The 26,884-nt window shown below is 41.6% G+C and overlaps 2 protein-coding genes across 3 annotated transcripts in view; one reads left to right on the top strand and one right to left on the bottom strand.

Annotated features, from left to right (window-relative positions):
* Window positions 1-9,821, bottom strand: part of specc1 (sperm antigen with calponin homology and coiled-coil domains 1) — a 163,765-nt gene extending 153,944 nt beyond the window's left edge. For both annotated transcript variants that reach the window (XM_061963338.2, XM_061963339.2), the window contains exon 1: window positions 9,725-9,821. The gene's annotated coding sequence lies outside the window, so the exon portion shown is untranslated. The remainder of the gene's footprint in view (window positions 1-9,724) is intronic.
* A 6,223-nt stretch (window positions 9,822-16,044) lies between these two features.
* Window positions 16,045-26,562, top strand: timm22 (translocase of inner mitochondrial membrane 22 homolog (yeast)). The gene is made up of 4 exons (XM_061961554.2): window positions 16,045-16,355; window positions 19,331-19,527; window positions 26,012-26,084; window positions 26,163-26,562. The coding sequence occupies exons 1-4, from the start codon at window positions 16,097-16,099 to the stop codon at window positions 26,237-26,239; spliced, it is 606 nt and encodes a 201-aa protein (XP_061817538.1). The 5' UTR covers window positions 16,045-16,096; the 3' UTR covers window positions 26,240-26,562.
* The last annotated feature ends 322 nt before the right edge of the window (window positions 26,563-26,884 follow it).

The following is a 26,884-nucleotide window of genomic DNA, read 5'->3' as shown; positions in this document are numbered from 1 at the left end:
CCATTGTTGAAGCTTTTCAGGTGGAATTCTTTCCCAGTCCCAGTCCGGGGTCTCCATTGTCGTATTTTATGCTTCATAACATGTTCATTGGGAGACAGGTCTGAACTACAGGCAGGCCAGTCGAGTACCCGCACTCTTTTACTACGAAGCCACGCTGATGTAACACATGCAGAATGTGTCTTGGTATTGTCTTGCTGAAATAAGCAGGGGCGTCCATGAAAAGGACGTTGCTTGGATGGCAACATATGTTGCTCCAAAACCTGTATGTACCTTCCAGCATTAATGGTGCCTTCACAGATGTGTAAGTTACCCATGTCTGGGGCACTAATACACCCCCATACCATCACAGATGCTGATTTTGAACTTTGCGCCTATAACAGTCCAGATAGTTATTTTCCTCTCTGGTCCGGAGGACACAACGTCCACAGTTTCCAAAAACTATTTGAAATGTGGACTCATCAGACCACAGAACACTTTTCGACTTTGCATCAGTCCATCTTAAATGAGCTCGGGCCTAGCGACGCTGGCTGCGTTTCTGGGTGTTGTTGATAAATGGCTTTCGCTTTGCATAGTAGAGTTTTAACTTTAACAGATGTAGCAACGAACTGTAGTTACTGACAGTGGTTTTCTGAAGTGTTGCTGAGCCCATGTGGTGATATCGTTTACACACTGATGTCGCTTTTTGATGCAGTACCGCCTGAGGGATCCAAGGTCAGAGGCATTCAATGTTGGTTTTCGGCCTTGCCGCTTACGTGCAGTGATTTCTCCAGATTCTCTGAACATTTTGATGATATTATGGACCGTAGATGGTGAAATCCCTAAATTCCTTGCAATAGCTCGTTGAGAAATGTTGTTCTTAAAATTTGCTCACGCATTTGTTCACAAAGTGGTGACCCTCGCCCCATCCTTGTTTGTGAATGACTGAGCATTTCATGGAAGAAAGCTGCTTTTATACCCAATCACGGCATCCACCTGTTCCTAATTGGCCTGTTCACCAGTGGGATGTTCCAAATAAGTGTTTGATGAGCATTCCTCAACTTTCTCAGTCTTTTTTGCCACTTGTGCCAGCTTTTTTGAAACATGTAGTTGCAGGCATCAAATTCCAAATGAGCTAATATTTGCAAAAAATAAAGTTTACCAGTTTGAACCTTAAGTATCTTGTCTTTGCAGTGCATTCAATTGAATATAGGTTGAAAATGATTTGCAAATCATTGTATTCTGTTTTTATTTACATTTACACAACATGCCAACTTCACTGGTTTTGGGTTTTGTACATAAAACTGATCCGGATTCTGATTTTTTTTAAATATACTTTGGTTTTTTAGCACTTTGCGTCTCTTTGCTTTTAAATTGCCCCAAGTTTAGTAAATATTTTTATTTTTGTAACAGCCCAATGAGCGGCACAGTTACAGTGTTATAATATATGTATTAATAAATTAGTCATCTTTGTTGTTGGAAAGCACGTGCCTGAAATATCCCAAGCTGAATTTAAAAGTTGATGGCTAAATTAGAGCCACAATGAATAGGTTTATGCTTCATAATCCGATTACTTAACCAATTGTTAGGAGTCAAACACTAGTCGACTATTAAGATAGTCGTTAATTGCAGCCCTAATTAGTACAGTCATAGCCATCAATGCAATGCCATCCATCCATCCATCTTCTTCCGCTTATCCGAGGTCGGGTCGCGGGGGCAGCAGCCTAAGCAGGGAAGCCCAGACTTCCCTCTCCCCAGCCACTTAATGGTAAAAGTAATTTAATTTTGTGTTTTGGTCTTGGAATCCTCGTTTTCGGTTCAGACAAAATTTATTTCTGCTGCATGCCTAGTTGTCAATCAATTCCGTGATTCTATCTGCGATTCCGTTGACACAAAAATCAAAGGACCCAGATCGAACATTGTAGCGCGTTTTTCGGATCACTAGCCATCACTATATGCTAAAAATAAGGTAAACTTAATACTGTCTTGATAGGAAATAACGATCTTTTAAATCTGGCATTACTGCCACAAATAGAAACGTGTTACTGAGGAAGATATGACATGTTAAGATTGCGAACACTAGATAACTAACCTGACACTCAGAATAGAAGGACAGGCAAATAAATTGGATTTTACTGTAACCGCAAAATAAAGTTACAATTGACAGTAAATTAATCAAAACTCAAAATACACGCTAACAACTCCAAAACAAAAACTGGACAGTTTAAAGCTCCTACCTATTTTCATTTTTCTAATCATTTTTTAATCTTACTTAGACGTTTAGTTTTAATCAATTATGTATGTTGATACCTTCTTGATTGTATTTATTTGCATATTATGTTTTTTTACAAAAAATATTTATGTTGTGTCTTGAGTTGCAAGATTAGCAACAGCAGACTGCCTTAAGAACTGCATTTTATTTAGAAAGGATTATGTTATCTATTTTAACACATCAGCTGGGATAGGCTCCAGCACCCCCACAACCCTGAGAGGGACAAGCGGTAGAAAATGGATGATTGGATGGATAGACGGGGGTGGGGCTGGAGCCTATCCCAGCTGCATTCGAGCAGAAGCAAAGATACACCTTGGACAAGTCGCCACCTCATTGCAGGGCCAACAAAGATAGACATAAGCATTCACAATCACATTTACACACTAGAAAACTACACATTTTAAAGGCGTAGTTATAATACAGTGGAACCTCGATTTACAAACCTAATTGGTTCTTGAACAGGGTTCATAAAACAAAAAGTTTGTATAGTGAAGCAGAGTTTCCAATAAGAAACAATGTAAATATGAATAATGGGTTCCAGCCTCGACAAAAGTCCTAATTTTAGTGAAGCTTTGTACACAATATACAGTACTTTATATCAGACAAACATAACAGGGAGGTGATGGATCAACTTTCTATTTAATAACAACAGAACTTTGCTGTATGCGCTGCCCTACCAACACACGCACACACAGAAAAGCCGATGAAAAATCACAAAAACCTGTAACTTTAACAATCATATGAGAGAAGGGGGGAGAGAAATCACCTATGGTGTGTATGTGTGCCACTGTAGAGGAGAGAAGAGGGAACGTTCCCTATCTGTGCAATAAGTGATCTGGAACCGTTTTCCAAAAATGTCCTGTCCTTTCAAAATTAAAACTCGCTGTAGTACGAAGCATGTCTCGTCATTCTTCCATACTTGTGAGCACCATCGGTGTACAGTAATCCTCACAAATCATCTTTTTTTAACCACAGGGATTCTCTCCTTTTTGTCTTGCTGGTATCTTGGCTTTTTGGGACTCATATTGAGTTAGCAAGATGGAGAAAACTTGTCAATAGGAAAATACACACATTGAAGTGCTGTGACATGACTTGGAAGGCAGAACATGAGTGGAATGCTCCGCCTCCTCTACAATGATGAGCCCTGAGTTTTGCCTAGCACGCATGTAAAATGAATGACTGAATGGCGCGTTCGTACACAGAGACATGGTTCGCACACAGAAGCATGTGTGGCTCAAATCTGAAAGTTCATAAATCGAGGGGTTCGTAAATTGAGGTTTCACTGTACCATACCACAATACTGTGAAGCGGTGAGATTTTTACCTAAGGTTATTATATCATCACAAAATCATTCCAGCCCATGCTTAAACTCAACCATCAACCCACGGGGACAGACTATATAGTTTTGAAAAAAAAATTATTGTCTTCTATCTTGGTCAATGTCACAACCCTCTACAAAATTGAATGGAAGGTCTATGACTCTGTTCTACTGGTAACAAGCAAACATACAAACACAGGCAAAACATAACCTCCTCTGACATGCTTAGTTATTGGTAGAAGTTATAATTAACTAAACACACATTAAAATGTAGCTATATTTACCATGTTATCGGCCAAGTTCAGCCTCCGCACACACAATGATTAATGTATTGGACTGCGCTGCTTCACCATAGTGATGTCATAAGCATAAATTAAGTGTCCAAGAAGGATAAGTACTGGCAGCCAAGATGGAGAGTTCTCATTCGAAGTTCATCAAAGACTGTATTTTGAGTTTTTTAGGGCCAAGCTCCCCTGAGGGCTAAACTTCCTGCTCTCATGATGTCGAAGTTTGTGTCTGATAAACAGCCTGAGCCATTTTGCAAAAACTTCAGCAGATCCCTGTGTGCATGTAGAGCGAGTGGGCGGATTCCATAAGAACACTTGCATAGCATCCATGAGAAGCAGTGAACATAACTCAATGATTTTCCATAATGGAGCATCATAATGTAAGTGCCAGGACAAGGTGTTCCACTGCAGCTTTTTAGACCAAACCAATACATATCTACTATCTGATCTGCATTGTGCTCTTTTTCATTGTTATTCATGTAACCAACTCTCAGACAAATAATTCTACTCCCATCGTACTTGTGCTTACTTTGCACTTTTGTAAACTTGCTCGTCCTGTTTATCAAGAAGAGACAACTCTTCAAGACATACTTTATGCATTAAAGAAGGAGCAAGGCAGGGAAAAAAACTTGACTTTTTGTCAATGCTGGTCCAAGTGACTCGTTTGCAGAGACAGCATTCCTTGTATACATTAACCTTCCTTCTAATACAAACCACTCTCCGATACAAATGATACAGGACAGAGAGTCTGGCAGGAATGCTATTGTACAATATGCATATCTTAGAAATAGTTTATTTAATCAAATGATACTTGGAATCAAGCAGTCATTGCTTTTCCTATCAGCCCATCTCAATTAAGGCTTCTCCAACTCAAGATGTACCACTCCAGCTGCATGCAGGCAAATGTGGCTTCCTGATCACACAAAACATTATTTGGCTGGAAGAAAGTCTGTAAAAAAAAAAAAGTCCACTAACAAAACCACAGAAAAACATATTTGGGAAAATTAATGTTATGCAGTATAACAAGTGTATCAACATTTAGTAGCACCATTGTTGAAAACGGAACAACTGTTCTTTTCTGTATTTGCTTTTGCTCAAGGGTAAAGCCTTAAGTCGATTTGTAATTTGATTAATTATTTTATTTGTGTCTTTGCAGCTTGTAGATAAAGCACTTTTATACATTGGCTAATTTTCTGCTCAGTTTCTTAGTGTGCTGTTTATATTATAATACAAGACACAAGTCCACATAGACCTTGAATTCTCTTTAGAGGATTAAGACAACCAGATTCATGTTTCCAATTGAGCAGCTTCCTGGGCATCTTATACCACCGATGTGCAACTGAACACGGGTCCTCCCCAAACAACCCCTCAGCTATAAATAGTAGGAAATGACCGGAACTGCCCGGATAATGATTCAAACAGCATACAGAAAACAAATAGAAGTTAGCTATTTTAGTTTGTACAAGGATGTGCTAATAACATAGGAGAATTATTTTAAACAACTCTTAAAACCAAGACACGCTGAAAATAGAGCAATACAAATGCTATTTTAAGTAACTATATTGAACCCCAGGCAGACAGAAGCGTGCTTGCTACACAGTAAGTACACCCATTATTACTTTATAGTTGACCTCAAATGCCAAACTATATTTGAGTCTTCACTAAAGTCTGACAACCCATGATATTACATAAAGATTAACTTCTCTTCGACTGTGCTTTACCACAAGCAGACTTCAAACTATTCCCTCCCCTGGTACGGTTAACCATGAAAAGAAAATAGGCTTAATTTAGCTTCAAATAACAACTACACTGTAATGCCTGGCACATATGTACGGTGTATTTCTCCCTATGACAGCATCAGAAAGTAAAAGCTCTGTTTTGTTGCCCTGTTGGGTTCATTTCATGGTGAGTCTCCTCCATAAACACAAGACTGCAGACACAACTTAACCTTACCATTGTTGTCATTAAAATAGGTCAAATTGTTATACTTTATGTGCTAATTATTATACATTTTAATTGTCTTTTACTTTTGTGGGTGTATGTAAAAATGGTGCTGCTTAAGTGACAGCTGGTTGAAGCACTCTTTTATATCATCTTTTGTTTTCTTTAATGTTTCCCTGTTGTTTTCATGTGTTTTTTTCTTTTGGTTCAAAGCCCTTTTGGCACTGGCAAGAAGGGGTGGCACTTTTGTGACTTTTGCTTACTTTAATACTTTTTGTGGACTTTTTTTAATCTGCACTGCAACCACATAATTTCCCCATTGTGGGATAAATAAAAGTATCCTATCCTAATTAAAGGGGAACTGCACTTTTTTGCCTGTCATTCACAATCCTTAAGTAAGACACATATGCACACACATGCTTTTCTTTTTTTAAGCCTTCTGACAAATAAACGCGAGCAAAAGTCCGCTCACAACGTAGCCTATGGGAGTCGCTCTATCCTGCCTATAAAGCGCTTTAAAAACTACCAAACACTTCCATCAACATTTTATACACACGCTGTAAGTATGTACAGTATATATGTAATGTAGTAACAGGGACATTTATGTACATGTGCGCATTAATTACACAAACGCGCATTAATTACACAAACGCGCGCAATAATTATACAAACACATCACAACATTCACTTTTTCTTTTGACAACATCACTGATTATTACTCACTGCAGACTTCATAAGAGCCAACAAACACAATAAAACATCACTTACTGTACAATGTTTGCCGTCACTGGGATGTTGATGTATTCATTTTCATATGAAGAATGACTCAATCCTCACAAAGAAAAAAGGCGGTAGAACCAAGCATCTTTGTGTCTTTTTCGACATTACCGGGTCTAAATTGAATGCCAAAAGTTGACCAACTTGTCGGATTATGTCCTAATCCTTCTACTATCAAGGTGAGAGGCATTATCTATGATCTAGAACAGTTGTTCTCAACCTTTTTTTCACTAAGAACTCCCTCAGAAAAAACTTGGCTCTCCATGTACCACCAGAATGACCAACATTAAAATACAATAAGCGTAGTGTATTCATTAAAAACAAGGCAGAGGTTTTATTTAACAAGTACATTTAATATTTTTTGCCACTGCAACATTACACAGTTTGAACAGTAGCACTGTGTCTGAATATAGGAAAATAAAACACTGTACGTTAAATCAAGTGATTCTTTGGCATACCACTAGATGTAGCCCGTGTACCACCAGTTTGAGAATCCCTAATCTTGAATAAACTTTCATGAGCTCCAAGTTGAGAAAGCAGCTTATGAACTGCTGTCAATATAGCAGCACAAGCTAGTTAGCTCTCTGTGATCACGGCCCCGCCAAAAACAGGTTGTCTGCGTTAGCGCTTATAATAACAATATCATGAATACTTGGTCAATACTCAGGTCACAAAATGTAAACAGAGTATTGTTGGCGGTTTTTGGATGGTTAATGGGCAAAATAGAGGACCTCCCATTGACACCGTTGTAAGTGGTCTTTTATTTACGAGTTAACATTCATTTAAAAAAAATACATGTCATCTTGTCCCTCATAATGATTGGGAATGATAGGCAGAATCCCGAAAAAAGTGCAGTTCCCCTTTAACATAACAAGATTATTGTACAGTTGCTCATTTCCTTCTGTAGTCCACAATACCAATGTGGGTGGCACTGGAAGCAAGGTAGGTGAAGTGTCTTCCCAAAGGATTAGTACCAAGAAGCCTCAAGTTTCTACTATCTGACCCAATCTGCCACATGTCTAATTCAGAAAACAACCAAGTGTTTCATCTACCGCCTAATAACACCGGTCTGGTAACGTCAAGTCGGTTATTGCGTGAAAGAAAATGGGCCATTAAACATCAAAACAGCAAACTTTTACTGACAAAGCACAAACAACACAGCCATGCTGGCTGCTTCACTAATGAGGAACAAATGGCTGGACAATCGTGTGAACACAAGAAGGGAATTATATTACAGCTGTAAAGCAAACAGTAAGTAGTAGTTTGTATACAGAGTCAAAGGCTGCATTTACATTTGTAGTCCAGACCAAAAAAACATAAAAAGATACTTGGTGGTTGCTCAATTAGACGGCGTAGTGACATGTATGTTGACCACCTCATGCAATCAAACCATCATGTCTTCTAGGTCACATACACTCGCAGGATTTTCTTTTCTATGGCAGAAATGTTTACCAGCTGTGATGCAACATAGACTATATATAAATCCCAGAGATGTAATGCTAGGGGAAGTCTTTTTTACAACTTAATCAAACTGTATTAATCAACTCAAACACTTTTCACTCATCAATCTGTTGTTTCGGTCACGTTTGGTGAGATCATATCCGGTGTTTTGGACCGTCTGCGTTCACACTTGCCTCATTCAGGACTAGAGTCTTCCTTACAGGTGGATGACACCCATGTTTCAGGTGGTCTTGGTCTCCCTGTTTGGTTTGGTCATATTAGTCCTGGACTGTGTTCACACTTGGTCAAACCAACCATACTAGCAGAGCAAACAGACTCTAGCCTGGTTTAACCGGACCAAAAATTAAAGAGTGTGAACGCACCCTAAGGGTCATTATTAAGTGTCACAGGAGGTAGGACGAAGAGATATCAAAACTTTAGGCCATAGTTTTAAGTCGAGATTTTGTCTACTGAAAAAATTGATTCGAAGGCCTAATAACTGGACACTGATATTTCTAATACATAGGCATAGACCAGGGATGTCAAAAATGAGGCTTGCGGGCCGGATCAGGCAAATAGTTTATACTGGGGCGAGGAAGCATACCATGCAAGAGGTACACAGTAAAGCGGGGCTGCGACTCCTCCCCCTCGAAACAACGTAAAACAAAGAGGAGTAATATAAACAATTGGTAACCCCACTTAAAATAATGCATGACACAGTGCACATTGATATAGTTCTGTGAAGATTATTGTCTTCTGTGCAAATTTAAAGAAAGTGAACAGTGTGATTTATTGCAATACTGTCCATCTTTTAAGTTTTTAGGTTTGGTTTGTTCAAATTGTTCACACATTGTACAGCTTTTATTTTTATATCGATACACAGTAATGCCTGGGAGGCAAAGAGTAACGCAACCCTCTTGAATAGTTTCTACCTCAGTTTGTTGAGTTAGTACAGGATTAATATATGGAAATATGTGGAAATTACAAAAGTTTTTATTTATGCTTTATTTAGTTTTTGTTGAATGATGATCTGTGACTTAAAGTGTAATTGCGTTGTAGATACACTGAGATGAAGTCTAAACTCATGTTGTTCTTCATGGTGTTTTTGAAACTGCACCAATGTTTATCCTCAGAATTTTCAATTTACTTGAAGTGTTTTGTCGGTAGGATTATTTGTGATATGTACATTTTCAGAATATGCTTGTTCTATTTTGGTAAAACCAAGAAAACAATTCGAAGTTGTTGTAGTTGTATTTTTAAGTTATTATGCCATGATTTTACCCCTCCGGCCCATGTGGGAAAAGATTTTCCTCCATGCTAAGCTAAAATGAGTTTGACACCCCTGGCATAGACAGTGTGCTTTTGCAACAACAGATGACTATCGATTAGACAGAACGTTGTCAAGAAAATATGAACCAAGATGAGGATTAGACGAGCCATGCTGGCAAGCATTACTACAAGATACTAATTCAAAATTACTTGTCCTCTGACTGATATTAGTCGTCAAAATATCATCACCTTAATCAAAACGTCTCATTTTACCGCCATTGTTAGCACGATCGATGATATCCGAGCCAATTAAACATTGCTTCTCAATTATCCGGACAGAAACAAACGGAAAGGCAAAGTTTAGACATTTCGTCATGCCAAAAATCCCAGTCCAATGTCAAATGGATGCTGATATTTTGATATGTATTTAATGCTTCTTCTCACCTGGTCAGTAATGTGGTGCTGCTGTTGTTGCTGGAGTGCAGGACGCAGACCGCCACCGTCCGCTACCGACTCTTCAGCGCGAATGTGTCACAGCTGGCCGGCCGCCGGTGCACCACGGGATAGGAGGAGCTCATGGTGCAGTGCGCCAGCTGGCTTGTGGGAAATGAAGTCCTGGTCGAAATGTTCAGTTATTGCATGTGTCAATAAAATACATTCATATCACAAACTGTGATTTAAGTGGATAGTTGTAATACAATACTGTATTATTTAAGATACGATGTCCGTGTCATATTTGCTCGAATATGCTTAGATAATTTTATTTTCAAACAGTGTATACTTTTGGTTGAAAAAAAAATAAAAATAAATCCTATCGTTTATTTTATGTTATTGGAAAGAGTGTTAATGGATAGATATTTCCTCTTTATCGCCGAGCATTACGGATGTGACGAATCTGCTCCCGCTCTTCGACAACTACATTTACCTAGTACCTAAGGAGCTGTCACGTTGGGAGGCAAACTCACTGATTAATACAGCAATTAGGCAGTGGCGGGGCCGTGCGTTTCCCACCTAGGCCTTCAGTGATCTCCGACTTTAATGATTACCTCTCAAAATACCATAATTGATGTCACCACATGATCATTGCTGGAGAAATACTATACAGGAACACATTTACGCACTACTGTTCATTGCAGCACATCAACATTATACAAAACAGGTTAAATTATAACGCATCAACAATTAAAACATATACCGTATATTTATCTGCTTGGCTTATGGAACTTCCGGTCAATAAAGTTTGATTCAAAGTACACACTTCTCAAAGATATATTAACTGCCCTGACCACTTGATGGCGACAAATACACATGTAACAATGTTAATTAAATCACAAGCTTGACACACTTTAACAACAAGAGTTTACAACTTTTAGTGGTAACATTAATTACCATGAATTGATTTACGTGGACTGGACCCCGACTTAAACAAGTTGAAAAACTTATTCGGGTGTTACCATTTAGTGGTCAATTATACGGAATATGTACTGTACTGTGCAATCTACTAATACAAGTTTCAATCAATCAATCAAAAAAAAACAGAACAGCTAGTGACAACAACTTGTGATATGATTGGCTATCGCAACTGTCTCTCAACTCTGTGTTCTCAAATTCATCTACTAACGGTCCCGATGAGTATCCAATCACAGGAAGTGTAAATGTCACGTTCAACATGAGGCCAGCTAGAAGGCCTTACTGACAACAACTCGTGATCTGATTGGCTATCGCAACGGTCTATCACCTGTATGTCCCCGTTCACTTACAGTGCACAGACGCCCGCATAAGATAGCTGAATTCTGATTGGATGCTAACTAAAACTAAAAACAACAGCACTGGAACGTGCATAATATGACATGAAAATAATATGAATGATTTTAGATATTTAGGAAAAGTAAATTAAAAAAAAAAGTTTTATCTCTAATTATGATCACGATTTCTGGTTACGTTAGGCCGGCAGAGAAGGCCTTGCTGGCCCTGACGGCACAAATTAGGGAATCCTGGCGAAAACTGTGGGATTCTGGGAGGAAAGGCAGATACTAATACAATATGCAACAATCTATTAAAGGGGAAGAATATAGAGCAGTGGTTCTTAACCTGGGTTCAATCGAACCCTAGGGGTTCGGTGAGTCGGCCTCAGGGGTTTGGCGGAGGTCAAAACACACTCGACACATCGTGTAAATACAAACTTCTCCCTTTCGGCGTATTACGGATACGGCAACAGCTGACTGGTTTGCAGGTGTGTAATTTGTTGTGAGTTTATGCACTGTGTTGGTTTTGTTCTTTGAACAAGGTGATGTTCATGCACGGTACATTTTGTACACCAGTAAAAAAACATGGTAGTACTTTAGTATGGGGAACATATTCACCATTAATTAGTTGCTTATCCATCCATCCATCCATCTTCTTCCGCTTATCCGAGGTCGGGTCGCGGGGGCAGCAGCCTAAGCAGGGAAGCCCAGACTTCCCTCTCCCCAGCCACTTCGTCCAGCTCTTCCTGTGGGACCCCGAGGCGTTCCCAGGCCAGCCGGGAGACATAGTCTTCCCAACGTGTCCTGGGTCTTCCTCGCGGCCTCCTACCGGTCGGACGTGCCCTAAACACCTCCCTAGGGAGGCGTTCAGGTGGCATCCTGACCAGATGCCCGAACCACCTCATCTGACTCCTCTCGATGTGGAGGAGCAGCGGCTTTACTTTGAGCTCCTCCCGGATGGCAGAGCTTCTCACCCTATCTCTAAGGGAGAGCCCCGCCACCCGGCGGAGGAAACTCATTTCGGCCGCTGGTACCCGTGATCTTGTCCTTTCGGTCATAACCCAAAGCTCATGACCATAGGTGAGGATGGGAACGTAGATCGACCGGTAAATTGAGAGCTTTGCCTTCCGGCTCAGCTCCTTCTTCACCACAACGGACCGATACAGCGTCCGCATTACTGAAGACGCCGCACCGATCCGCCTGTCGATCTCACGATTCACCCTTCCCTCACTCGTGAACAAGACTCCGAGGTACTTGAACTCCTCCACTTGGGGCAAGATCTCCTCCCCAACCCGGAGATGGCACTCCACCCTTTTCCGGGCGAGAACCATGGACTCGGACTTGGAGGTGCTGATTCTCATCCCAGTCGCTTCACACTCAGCTGCGAACCGATCCAGTGAGAGCTGAAGATCCTGGCCAAATGAAGCCATCAGGACCACATCATCTGCAAAAAGCAGAGACCTAATCCTGCAGCCACCAAACCAGATCCCCTCAACGCCTTGACTGCGCCTAGAAATTCTGTCCATAAAGGTTATGAACAGAATCGGTGACAAAGGGCAGCCTTGGCGGAGTCCAACCCTCACTGGAAACGTGTCCGACTTACTACCGGCAATGCGGACCAAGCTCTGGCACTGATCATACAGGGAGCGGACTGCCACAATCAGACAGTCCGATACCCCATACTCTCTGAGCACTCCCCACAGGACTTCCCGAGGGACACGGTCGAATGCCTTCTCCAAGTCCACAAAACACATGTAGACTGGTTGGGCAAACTCCCATGCACCCTCAAGGACCCTGCCGAGAGTATAGAGCTGGTCCACAGTTCCACGACCAGGACGAAAACCACACTGTTCCTCCTGAATCTGAGGTTCGACTATCCGGCGTAGCCTCCTCTCCAGTACACCTGAATAGACCTTACCGGGAAGGCTGAGGAGTGTGATCCCACGATAGTTAGAACACACCCTCCGGTTCCCCTTCTTAAAGAGAGGAACCACCACCCCGGTCTGCCAATCCAGTGGTACCGCCCCCGATGTCCACGCGATGCTGCAGAGTCTTGTCAACCAAGACAGCCCCACAGCATCCAGAGCCTTAAGGAACTCCGGGCGGATCTCATCTACCCCCGGGGCCTTGCCACCGAGGAGCTTTTTAACTACCTCAGCAACCTCAGCCCCAGAAATAGGAGAGCCCACCACAGACTCCCCAGGCACTGCTTCCTCATAGGAAGACGTGTTGGTGGGATTGAGGAGGTCTTCGAAGTATTCTCTCCACCGATCCACAACATCTGCAGTCGAGGTCAGCAGAACACCATCCTCGCCATACACGGTGTTGATAGTGCACTGCTTCCCCTTCCTGAGGCGGCGGATGGTGGTCCAGAATTGCTTCGAAGCCGTCCGGAAGTCGTTTTCCATGGCCTCCCCGAACTCCTCCCATGTCCGAGTTTTTGCCTCTGCGACCGCTGAAGCCGCACACCGCTTGGCCTGTCGGTACCTGTCCGCTGCCTCAGGAGTCCTATGAGCCAAAAGAACGCGATAGGACTCCTTCTTCAGCTTGACGGCATCCCTCACCGCCGGTGTCCACCAACGGGTTCTAGGATTACCGCCACGACAAGCACCAACTACCTTGCGGCCACAGCTCCAATCAGCCGCCTCGACAATAGAGGCGCGGAACATGGTCCATTCGGACTCAATGTCCAGCACCTCCCTCGTGACATGTTCAAAGTTCTTCCGGAGGTGGGAATTGAAACTCTCTCTGACAGGAGACTCTGCCAGACGTTCCCAGCAAACCCTCACAATGCGTTTGGGCCTGCCAGGTCTGTCCGGCATCCTCCCCCACCATCGCAGCCAACTCACCACCAGGTGGTGATCGGTAGAAAGCTCCGCCCCTCTCTTCACCCGAGTGTCCAAAACATGAGGCCGCAAATCCGATGACACAACTACAAAGTCGATCATGGAACTGCGGCCTAGGGTGTCCTGGTGCCAAGTGCACATATGGACACCCTTATGTTTGAACATGGTGTTTGTTATGGACAATCTGTGACGGGCACAAAAGTCCAATAACAAAACACCGCTCGGGTTCAGATCCGGGCAGCCATTCTTCCCAATCACGCCTCTCCAGGTTTCACTGTCGCTGCCAACATGAGCATTGAAGTCCCCCAGTAGAACGAGGGAATCACCCGGGGGAGCACTCTCAAGTACTCCCTCGAGTGAATCCAAAAAGGGTGGGTACTCTGAGCTGCGGTTTGGCGCGTAAGCGCAAACCACAGTCAGGACCCGTTCCCCCACCCGAAGGCGGAGGGAAGCTACCCTCTCATCCCCCGGGTTGAACTCCAACGTACAGGCTCTGAGCCGGGGGACAACAAGAATTGCCACCCGAGCCTGTCACCTCTCACTGCCGGCAACGCCAGAGTGGAAGAGAGTCCAGCCCCTCTCGAGAGAACTGGTTCCAGAGCCCTTGCTGTGCGTCGAAGTCGGAACTTCTCCACCTCGCGCACTAGCTCAGGCTCCTTCCCCCCCAGCGAGGTGACGTTCCACGTCCCAAGAGCTAGCTTCTGTAGCCGAGGATCGGACCGCCAAGTGCCCTGCCCTCGGCTGCCGCCCAGCTCACATCGCACCCGACCTCTATGGCCCCTGCTATGGGTGGTGAGCCCATTGGAGGGGGGACCCACGTTGCCTCTTCGGGCTGTGCCCGGCCGGGCCCCATGGGGACAGGCCCGGCCACCAGGCGCTCGCCATCGTGCCTCACCTCCGGGCCTGGCTCCAGAGGGGGGCCCCGGTGACCCGCGTCCAGGCAAGGGAAATCTGGGTTCCTTAATCGTTTTCTTCCTAGAGGTCTTCGAGCTCTTCGAGCTGCTCTTTGTCTGATCCCTCACCTAGGACCAGTTTGTCTTGGGAGACCCTACCAGGGGGCATCAAGCCCCCGGACAACATAGCTCCTAGGATCATTGGGACACGCAAACTCCTCTACCACGTTAAGGTGGCAGCTCAGAGAGGAGTTGCTTATTAACATGCAAATTAGTAACATATTGGCTCTTAACTCGTCATTATTAAGTGCTTATTAATGCCTTATTCGGCATGGCCTTATTGTAACCCTAACCTTCTAACCCTGACCCTAACCCTAACCAAATAACTCTAAATGAAGTCTTTATTACTTAGAATATGTTCCCCTAGTGTCCAAATAACCCTAAATGAAGTCTTTATTACTTAGAATATGTTCCCCTAGTGTCCAAATAACTCTAAATTAAGTCTTTGTTACTTAGAATATGTTCCCCATACTAAAATGTTACCAAAAACATATAACTTTGTCTTGAATTTGAAAAAAAAAAAAAAAAATATATATATATATATATATATATATATATATATATATATATATATATATATATATATATATATATATATATATATATTTCACTAAAGAAGGGTTTGGTGAATGCGCATATGAAACTGGTGGGGTTCGGTACCTCCAACAAGGTTAAGAACCACTGATATAGAGGAAAATGTAGAAGAGAGGAGGTGGTATATACTCGACTTAGGTTAGGACACACTGGGCTGAGGGCAACATTGTACTTATTAGGCACAGCGGCAACAGATAAATGTGAGGTATGTAGGGTGGTTGAAAATGTGCAGCATGTGCTGATGGAGTGTAGGAAGTACAGGTCGCAGAGGAAGACACTAAGGGACAAATTGTACAGTCTAGGTAGGGGATGGCGTTTAAAGACAATTTTAGGGAAGGGGGAAATCAATAAAGAATGTAGCAAGGCTTTAATGGGATATATTAAGATTACAAGCTTAATACTTAAAGTATAGGTTTTTTTAAATTTGTTTTATTTATTTTTTTATAATTTTTTTTATTTCCCCTTTTGTTATGTGTGGTGTTGTATAAATACATATTTGACATGTACTGTATATACCAACATAGTCTGTAACCTAAGTACTCACCCTGAGGATACACACTCCAGGACAGTAGGTGGCAGTATGCACTTATAACGTTAGTTGCGACCCGCCATCAAAATGAAGAAGAAGAAAAAGAAGAAGACGAAGAAGAAGAAGCAGAAGCTGTCACATTGACAAACATGGCGGCGTCCGCGAGTTCCACAGAAGCTGCCCTCGCCGATTCTAAAAGTTCTATTTCAGCTGGCCATAGCGTGGGAAACGCACCGATTCAGTACAGTATGATTCTGGATCATCTTATTGGGGACAAGAGGACGGTGAAGGACATGAACCCCGGCATCATGGGGGGACTGCCGGTACCTTCTAAAAGTGAAGAGCAGAAGAGGATAGAGAGGGCAATGGAGAGCTGTGCGTTTAAATCTCTCTTGGCCTGCGTAGGAGGTAAAAAGACTGAATGAATATACATATTAGAAGTGTTACATGTAAGTCAGTGTCACGATATGTAACTTTAATTGAAAAGCATTTCTGTCGTGAAGCCATACTTGCCAACCTTGAGACCTCCGATTTCGGGAGGTGGGGGGGCGTGGTTGGGGTGGGGGCCTGGTTAAGAGGGGAGGAGTATATTTACAGCTGGAATTCACCAAGTCAAGTATTTCATATATATATATACAGTGTTTCCCACACATTCATTTATTTGTGGCGGCCCGCCACGAAAGAATTACGTCCGCCACAAATGGATTTTTCGGCTTTTGACTCGCTCGACCGCTCATAAAAGCAATGGGACTCTGTCTGTGAATGTACCTTGTAGTTACAACTCCGGTGCAGTAGGTGGCAGTAGCCTACTATGCATTGTAACTCCGCCAATAGCACTTAATTCACCTGGTGGGCCAGAAGAAGAAGAAGAAGACGACGACGACAAAGGATCAAAATACGAGGGTAATATAGGTTATAGGTAGATAGGTTATAGCTGCATCGCTCGCGGCTCGTGATATATTTAACATTAATCCGCGATTTCACCGAGCGTTTCACTGACGGTGAGCAGCCTGACGCTGCTTCATTAACACCGCCGCTGTTTGACTCGGGGTCCGGGGCAGACGCACGTAGTAACAGTCACCTGTTTTCATACCGACGAGCTAACGTGTCCAGGTTATAACCCTGTTGTCAATAAACACATGTGGACTGAAGCTAAATTGTCCACTGTCCACTGCAGCATGTGAATGCAATGAAAATGATCAAATCTGAGCCAACCAGCTGTTAAAATGTTGTCCAGGTTAATGTTTTGGCCATTAAAGGCCCTTCATTTCAAGATTTCAACTGTGATCGGGCTTTAAACAGGTGGCTGACCTGTTCAGATGAGTGTAACTGCTACTGGTCAAATAATGTGAAATGGCATTTAATTTTACATGTATGCAATGCCATTTAAATGTAATTATAGATAATAATATTAATAATAATAATAAATACCGTGTAGTGTTGTAAATAGTCAACGAGAAGGATTTTAGTAAGATATAAGCCATGAGCACTACACAGCCAGAAAAAAACCTAGGCAGGACAAGTAAAAATATCGGGGCAAGTAGATTTGAGAAGTCGGGCAAGTAGAAAAAAACCTTAACGTTGAACCCTGCATGTGTTGAGCTGCTGCCGCTTAAGGTTAGACGGCACTGTACATAGAGCGGTTCTGCTCGTTAGTAATAAATTCTAATGTTGGATGTTCACTCCTTCACACAGATGAGTATAGAAAAATATTTTCAACGGCCGAAAAGGGCTCGACTTGGAGAGGAGGTAGGCCTACAGTCCAGACCACAGGTGCGACCTCTTCAGCAGCAGCAGGAGGAGGAGGAGGAGGTTGACTGACTGTGGCAGGACACCTCTGCCTCTGTTTCACTTCATGTTGCTTGTAAATAATATGGTTGTAGTAGTAGTAGGCTAAAGTTAAATTATTTAGTATTCACTAATTAAAGGGGCAGAGCTTTAAGAGACATTTTAGCTTTTATATTTTATAAGATATATTTTTTGTAAGAACCACAATTAATAAATATATTTCAGTGAATAACTAATTGTTCAAATCTGTATATAAATATGTACATAAAGTGTTGTAATTATATTACAACTCCGCGTTCTTCTTGGTCATCGCCGCTGCCGCCGCCACCCCCTGCCCCTCGACCACACCACCACAAATAGATGCCTGTCCTGTGGGAAACACTGTATATATATATATATATATATATATATATATATATATATATATATATATATATATATATATATATATATATATAAAAGAAATACTTGACTTTCAGTGAATTCTAGCTATATATATATATTTATTTATATTATATATATATATATATATATATATATATATATATATATATATATATATATATATATATATATATATATATATATATATATATATATAAATAAGAGAAATACTTGAATTTCAGTGCACACATATACACACACATAACACTCATCTACTCATTGTTGAGTTAAGGGTTGAATTGTCCATCCTTTTTCTATTCTCTGTCACTATTTTTCTAACCATGCTGAACACCCTCTCTGATGATGCATTCTGCTTCGTCTCCTTGTTGTGTGCGCAGTTGTGCGCTGCACTCTCTAAAAGCCGTAGATGTTATTGTCACATATGCATGTACAGTAGATGGCAGTATTGTCCTGTTTAAGAGTGTCACAACATTGCTGTTTACGGCAGACGAACTGCTTTACGGTAGACGAAAACGTCACTGCTGTTGTTGTGTGTTGTTGCCGCGCTGGGAGGACGTTAATGAAACTGCCTAACAATAAACCCACATAAGAAACCAAGAACTCGCCCTTGATCATTCTACAGTTATAAGGTGATTGGGCAGGCATGCTGTTTATATTGTGGGAAAGCGGACGTGAAAACAGGCTGTCGACACGTCACTCAGGTCTGCATTGAGCTGCATGAATTCAGCAACTCTCCCGAAAACCTCCCGGGACAAATTTTCTCCCGAAAATCTCCCGAAATTCAGGCGAAGCTGGAGGCCACGTCCCCTCCAGCTCCGCCTGAATTTCGGGAGAAAATTTGTCCCGGGAGGTTTTTGGGAGAGGCGCTGAATTTCGGGAGTCTGCCGGGAAATCCGGGAGGGTTGGCAAGTATGCGTGAAGCTCACATGTTTCACACAGCAGGTGTCCAAAGTGTATCCCATTTTTGGCCTTCCAACTCTTTTATTATTCTAAAAAAAACTAAAGCATTGTCTAAAATTTAGATTGTTACATATTACCCCAATAACTATTTGCTTTGACACATGTAAGTATAAGTTATAGGTGTAATTTCCCATAAAGTAAAAGGGGGGTTTGTTTAGGGTTAATAAATATGTCTGTTATAGTCCTTCCATCTAATCAGTCTGTGTTTATATCTTGTTTGTTTTGTACAGGGTTTGTCCTCGGTGGAGCGTTTGGCGTTTTCACAGCAGGCATCGACACCAATGTTGGTTTTGATCCCAAAGACCCTACGAGAACGCCGACCGCTCGAGAGGTCCTCAGAGACATGGGCCAACGGGGCATGTCCTACGCTAAGAATTTTGCTATCGTGGGTGCCATGTTCTCCTGTACGGAGTGCATCATCGAATCGGTAATGCCACAACTCTGTATTGTATGCATTTAGATAATGTAACCCCATATTTTCCTCTAACCAATGACCTTGGTGACTAAAACGGCTTAAAAATGGACATCTTTACACTAACACTATCTACTCGAAACCACTGATATTAGTCAAAATCCTCTTTATAGGGCTCGACAGTGTGACGTGTAAACGCAATGCGTTGTGGTTTTTGCTGGCCTCTGAATAGCTTTTTTACATGACAAAATGCAGGACTCTGTCCTAAAGTTGTGTTCTTTTCTTTCCCAAGTTCAAAACATGGCACAACCATGCAACACTATTCACTGCCACAGTGGTTTGCATGATTGCTTCAGGAACAAAAAACGATTTGGTGAGATTTGTCTCATTTCCAGCGCAGAAGCAAAGCCAAGGAAGTCAGATTAGTGAGCTAGTAGGGACGACAAATAGTGTATTTCAGACTTGAAATATGTTTAGTTTGAAACAAATTTCTCCAGGAGACACCACATAGTGACAAGTCCTGTTGACTTACCTCTGAAAGGACAACACTCTTCTCTTTCTTATGTAAAATTTAGAGGTCTTGCAAACACCCAAAGTTGTTTTGTCCGTGAATAGACTGCAAAGACAAGATATTTAATGTTCAAACTGAGAAACGTAATATTTTTTTTGCAAATAATCATTAATTTAGAATTTCATGGCAGCAACACATTTCAAAAAAGTTGGCACAGGGGAATTTTTACCTCTGTGTTACATGGCCTTTCCTTTTAACAACATTCGGTAAACGTCTGGGAACAGAGGAGACCAATTTTTGAAGCTTTTTTAGGTGGAATTATTTCCCATTCTTGTTTGATGTACAGCTTAAGTTGTTCAACAGTCCGGGGTCTCCGTTGTATTTTAAGCTTCATATTGCGCCACACATTTTCAATGGGAGACAGGTCTGGACTACCGGCAGGCCAGTCGAGTACCCGCACTCTTTTACTATGAAGCCACACAGTTGTAACACGTGGCTTGGCATTGTCTTGCTGAAATAAGCAGGGGCGTCCATGATACCGTTGCTTGGATGGCAACATATGTTGCTCCAAAACCTGTATGTACCTTTCAGCATTAATGGTGCCTTCACAGATGTGTAAGTTACCCATGCCTTGGGCCAGGGGTCGGCAACCCGCGGCTCTTTGATCACTCTGATGCGGCTCAGCTGCATACTTGCCGACCCTCCCGATTTTTCCGGGAGACTTCCGAATTTCAGTGCCTCTCCCGAAAATCAACCATTCTCCGACTTTCACCCGGACAACAATATTGAGGGCGTGCCGTGATGGCACTGCCTTTAGCGTCCTCTACAACCTGTCGTCGCGTCAGCTTCTTCGCCATACTATCTGCATGCTAGCCCAGTCACATGTTGTATGCGGCCTCTGCTTACACACGTAAGTGACTGCGAGGCATACTTGGTCAACAGCCATACAGGTCACACTGAGAGTGGCGATATAAACAACTTTAACACTCTTACTAATATGCGCCACACTGTGAACCCACACCAAACAAGAATGACAAACACATTTCGGGAGAACATCTGCACCGTAACACAACATAAACACAACAGAACAAATACCCAGAATCCCATGCATCCCTAACTCTTCCAGGCCACATAATACGCCCCCGCTACCACCAAACCCCGCCCACCTCAACCTAACATTAGTGATGGGATCGGCAGTTCTTTTGACTGTACTGAATCACTAGAAAAAGTTCCTTAAATTGATTCGTTCAAAAAATTAGTTCACCGAATCACTTCTGCAGCAGCAGTTCTGTGGGCAGGTCGGCGAATCACGAGTCAGTCAGTAACAGCTTCCCCAGCGGCAGATCTCGGTGTGTGTCAGTTCGCGAACGACACAAGCCCTCAGCACCCAATGAACGACGCGCACAGTGACTGAATGAGAGCCTCAATGTGACGTCCTCCTCCGCGACACAGTCAGTTCTCTTTGTCAGTAGGTTCGCGAGTCCTGTTGTTAAATATGTTTTATTGCACTGAAATGAAAGTAAGAAATAAATAAAAGTGGGAAATAAAAAAAATAGTTATAGCCTACTAAAATGCTTGCAATCAACAGTTAAATAAATAGGCCTCGTTTGTTTAGTGCAAAAACAAATATTAAATTAAGAAACCCTTAACAAATGCCAACATAAAAACTAAATGTTCTGTAGCAAAGAAAATGTAAACTTAAATATGCAAACAAAAAGAAAATAAATACCTTCAAAATAAAACAAATAAATTAAGAGCCAGAAATGCCAACATAAAAACTAAATGTTCTGTAGCCTACGTTTAAAAATATAACAAAGAAAATATCAACTTAAATGTGCAAACAAAAAGAAAATAAATAGGCTACCTAAAATAAAACTAAACAAATATTAAACCAAGTGCCAGAAAAGCCAACATTAAAACTAAAATTTCTGTAGCTTACATTTAAAAATATAAAAATGGAAATATCAACTTAAATATGCAATAAAAAAAGAAAATAAATAGCTTAAATAATATAAAAATCAAGATAAATAATAGCCTATGTATATGTACATACATTAGTTATTATTTTTATTTTAAATCTTCTCAAACAGCCTGCCCTACACTTTACACCCCGCCACTCCCCCTCGCGTCGCTGCTGCTCAGCCTTGCCCTGCACTGACTTTCTTTCTGTCTCCTCTACTCTCATAACTTTATGTGTTGAGATAATGGGGACGGGGCGCGTGTGTGTGTTTGTTTTCATGTGGCTTGAGTCAACATTAGCCGTTAGCTTGGAGAATGAATGGAGAACGGATGCCAATGGCATGAAACATATCCCCGCGACGGGAGGAGAATCACTCACGGCATTGGGGCAAGCAGAGCAGAGAGCGAGAGCGTTGTCGTTCACTGAGTGATTCATGTCGTTAATCCGCCGTGAACGAATCGTTCGCTCAGTCCCTCCCCCCGCCCCCATGATGAGTAGCTGGCTGCGTCGTTCGCCGACGTCGAGGGTTCAGTGAGTCACAGAATGCACCAGATACCGGCATGGTCGCGGCGGAGCTCAACTGAACTGAGAAAGGAACAAATCAGTTCATGAAGTGATTCGGTTCAGTACGTTCACTCAAAAGATTCGTTCGTTCACGAACGACACAACATTAACTAACATTAAATGTTCTTATTAAGGTGCGGGCCGCGTGTCTGAGACCCCTGGTTTATACATAGCACAAAGCCAAAAAAAAAGTTTGTATGCAGTGTTATTTCATTTTAAATTTCAAAAGAGTTTTGTGGCTCCCCTTGTTTTCTTTAATTTGTGAAACGGGTCAAAATGGCTCTTTGAGTGGTAAAGGTTGCCGACCCATGCCTTGGGCACTAATACACCGGCATACCATCACAGATGCTGGCTTTTGAACTTTGCGCCTATAACAATCCAAATGGTTCTTTTCCTCTTTGTTCCGGAGGACACGACGTCCACAGTTTTCTAAAAACAATTTGAAATGTGGACTCGTCAGACCACAGAACACTTTTCCACTTTTCATCAGTCCATCTTAGATGAGCTCGGGCACAGCAAAGCCGCCGGCGTTTCTGGGTGTTGTTGATAAATGGCTTTCGCTTTGCATAGTACAGTTTTAACTTGCACTTACAGATGTAGCGACAAACTCTAGTTACTGACAGTGGTTTTCTGAAGTGTTCCTGAGCCCATGTGGTGATATCCTTTACACGCTGATGTCACTTTTTGATGCAGTACCGCCTGAGGGATCGAAGGTCCGTAATATCATCGCTTACGTGCAGTAATTTCTCCAGATTCTCTGAACTTTTTGATGATATTACAGACCTTAGATGGTGAAATCTCTAAATTCCTTGCAATAGCTTGTTGAGAAATGTTGTTCTTAAACTGTTCGACAATTTGCTCACGCATTTCTTCACAAAGTGGTGACCCTTGTTTGTGAATGACTGAGCATTTCATGAAAGCTGCTTGTTCCCAATTAGCCTGTTTACCTGTGGGATGTTCCAAATAAGTGTTTGATGAGCATTCCTCAACTTTCTCAGTCTTTATTGCTACTTGTGCTAGCTTTTATTTGCAAAAAAATAACAAAGTTTTCCAGTTCGAACGTTAAATATCTTGTCTTTGCAGTCTATTCAATTGAATAAAGGTTGAAAATTATTTGCAAATCATTGTATTCTGTTTTTGGGCAGCACGGTGGTAGAGGGGTTAGTGCGTCTGCCTCACAATACGAAGTTGCTGAGTAGTCTGGGGTTCAATCCCAGGCTCCGGATCTTTCTGTGTGGAGTTTGCATGTTCTCCCCGTGACTGCTTGGGTTCCCTCCGGGTACTCCGGCTTCCTCCCACCTCCAAAGACATGCACCTGGGGATAGGTTGATTGGCAACACTAAATTGGCCCTAGTGTGTGAATGTGAGTGTGAATGTTGTCTGTCTATCTGTGTTGGCCCTGCGATGAGGTGGCGACTTGTCCAGGGTGTACCCCGCCTTCCACCCGATTGTAGCTGAGATAGGCTCCAGCGCCCCCCGCGACCCCAAAAGGGAATAAGCGGTAGAAAATGGATAGATGGATGTATTCTGTTTTTATTTACGATTTACACAACGTGCCAGCTTCACTGGTTTTGGGTTTTGTATTTATTCAAGCTTTATTGAGCCAGGTAAGTTAATTAAGAACATTCTTATTTTGGCGGATTTACATGATAAAGATGTTGAAGTGTGATAATAATTTTGCACCCTTTTACCAATTTTGTCAAAATCATGTTTTGGTATTTGACCCATGTTAACATGCTAATGTTAGCATGCTGGCTTTTTTGGCTCATAATGCTGATACACACCTAAAAAAAAAAAGAAGAAAAAAAAGTCATATTTTGTTATTTGATGCGATCTGGCTAGTGCGCTGTTAGCCTTTTAGTTTGCCTTTGGCTTTTGAGCGTTCACACGCAATTTCTACCAAAATTGCATTTTCTAGTTACTATAAGTCAGGGGTGTCAAACAAACGGCCCGCGGGCCGGATCAGGCCTGCAAACAGGTTTGATCCAGCCCGCGGGATGAGTTTGCTAAGTATACAAATCAGCTGAATGAAAGAAACTGCTGTTCTAAATGTGTCCACTAGATGTCGCAATATAAATTATTTTTATCTTTGTAGATTATGCTGCATATGTAAAAAAAAAAAATTATAATAAACCACATGATGTTAGTACATCAGTCGAGGAAAATGAGCAAACTACATAAATAACATCCTGTAATTTGATTTTGATATACTTTTTTATCTTGATAGATTGAAAATTAACACCAACTGATGAACATTATCACATAATTTATTCAGTATAAATAATGACTAATAGATTACTATTAACCACAACATGTAAGTGTAAAAACAACATGATTTGTACTTATATTCTTGTACAATTACATCATACATGTGTTAAAAACATGCTTGTAATTTTATTAAACACATTTTAACATGTTAACAAAAAATGTCTTTTATAAATAAATATTTTATATATATATATATATATATATATATATATATATATATATATATATATACCACCTCCAAAGACATGCACCTGGGGATAGATTGATTGGCAACACTAAATTGGCCCTAGTGTGTGAATGTGAATGTTGTCTGTCTATCTGTGTTGGCCCTGTGATGAGGTGGCGACTTGTCCAGGGTGTACCCCGCCTTCCGCCCAAATGCAACTGCGATAGGCTCCAGCACCCGCCGCGACCCCGAGAGGGACAAGCGGTAGAAGATGGATCGATGGAAAGATACATTTTCAGAATGTACTACTAAAAAAAACAATAATCTGACGTTGTCTTTATTTTTAAGTTATCGTGCCATGATTTTACCACTTGGGAGTTGATTTTCTCCATGTGGCCCCTGATCCAAAATGAGTTTGATACCCCTGCTATAAGTAGTTGAAATGAATTCAAACAGGCCAGTGATTTGACAGTGAGCTCTGAGAATGGGCTTTACTGCCATCTAGTGGTTAAGTCTGTGTGGTAGAAAACAATTAAAATAATACAGGTGCGTTTTGCGTGAAGAAGCGCATGTAAAATGTCAGGGCACTTATTATGACATTTCACCTTAAGGGTATTCCTGCCGCATAGCTTAAATGCTTGTTTCAAAGCAGAATGTTCTGGATTCAAACATGGTGATGCTGTAGTCTTACTGCTTTGAATGCCTCGCCTCACTTTCAGTGTTTGTCCTCCTCTTCTCTTTTTCTCTCTCTCTTTTAACACCCTTCTTTAGGTTTGTCTTTTGTCTGGAAGCATAACATAGTCATTGGACAGTGTTTGTCCTATTCTAAATAGGTGCAATTAAGAGATTGCATTATATTCCGCTTTGAACGATGGCGCCCCCCGGTGATCAACTGTCTGCAAGATTTTCAAAATATTAGGAGTATTGAAATACATGTTTACAGTTCTCAAAACCAGCTATGAATCAAAATGTTTTCTTGCTTTGCTTGGTTGAATGTATTAACACATCTTTTTTCTCTCTTTATTTGCAGCACAGAGGAAAGTCTGACTGGAAGAATGCAGTGTACAGTGGCTGTATAACTGGAGGAGCAATTGGCTTCCGTGGTATGTAACTATGATTCATATTGCATGTATAATTGTATTATTGTCTTATGTCCACACTTTTTTTTTGCGCATTCGTAGCTGGTCTTAAGGCTGGTGTCCTAGGATGTGGAGGCTTTGCTGCTTTTTCTGCTGCCATTGAGTATTACCTGCGATGAACCATGAAAGACAGTGTAGTGCGAGTTCGTCTCTTTGGACGTCTGGAAGAGCTATTGAAGTTCAACTATGACCAATGCGATGAAAGAAGTCCACCAACTTTTTGGCCTGAAAGTGGAGAACTGCTGTAGAAGCAGATGAGATGATTTGCAACATTTCCAAAGTTGGTGTAAATGGACAATAGTGTTAAAGGGGGAATTAAGCCTTGTTTTTTATTGTTTAGCAGAGTTTTCCTGTGGCAATAGTAAGAAGGATCTGAAAAACACTGTGCACCCCTCATACTTCTTTTCATTGAGCTTTGCTGTTTATAAAAAAGTAACTGTTTTATTTTGTTGCTGTGTGCAAAACATTCTCAATCAGTGTAAATAAGAAATTGTCAGTGTCCTTTTTAAATTGTCCTGTATTATGAAACTTGTCATAAACATTATATTCATGTGTTGTTAAATTAAATGATTGCCTTTTTTTTCTCCGATCAATTTGACATTGTCCTCCAACTATTCCAACAATATAATGTTACTATGTCAGGTAGCTTTATTTAATATATAGAAAATGTGAGCCAGTACCAAAATCTTAAGTAATACTTCACGTTTTGGCATGCATGTTTAAGTACCCAATGATTATGCTGTCCAATCAGCATCTTAATATGC

This window comes from Nerophis lumbriciformis, linkage group LG09, assembly GCF_033978685.3.
Source record: "Nerophis lumbriciformis linkage group LG09, RoL_Nlum_v2.1, whole genome shotgun sequence".
NCBI lineage: Eukaryota > Metazoa > Chordata > Actinopteri > Syngnathiformes > Syngnathidae > Nerophis > Nerophis lumbriciformis.
Note: the sequence above shows the minus strand (reverse complement) of the source record. Positions and strands in the feature narration are given on the sequence as shown.

Coding starts and splice junctions, on each gene's coding strand:
- timm22 (XM_061961554.2), top strand. CDS start 16,097: ATGGCGGCGTCCGCGAGTTCCACAGAAGCTGCCCTCGCCGATTCTAAA. Junction 19,528..26,011: donor CGGAGTGCATCATCGAATCG/GTAATGCCACAA, acceptor CTTTATTTGCAG/CACAGAGGAAAGTCTGACTG. Junction 26,085..26,162: donor AGGAGCAATTGGCTTCCGTG/GTATGTAACTAT, acceptor GCGCATTCGTAG/CTGGTCTTAAGGCTGGTGTC.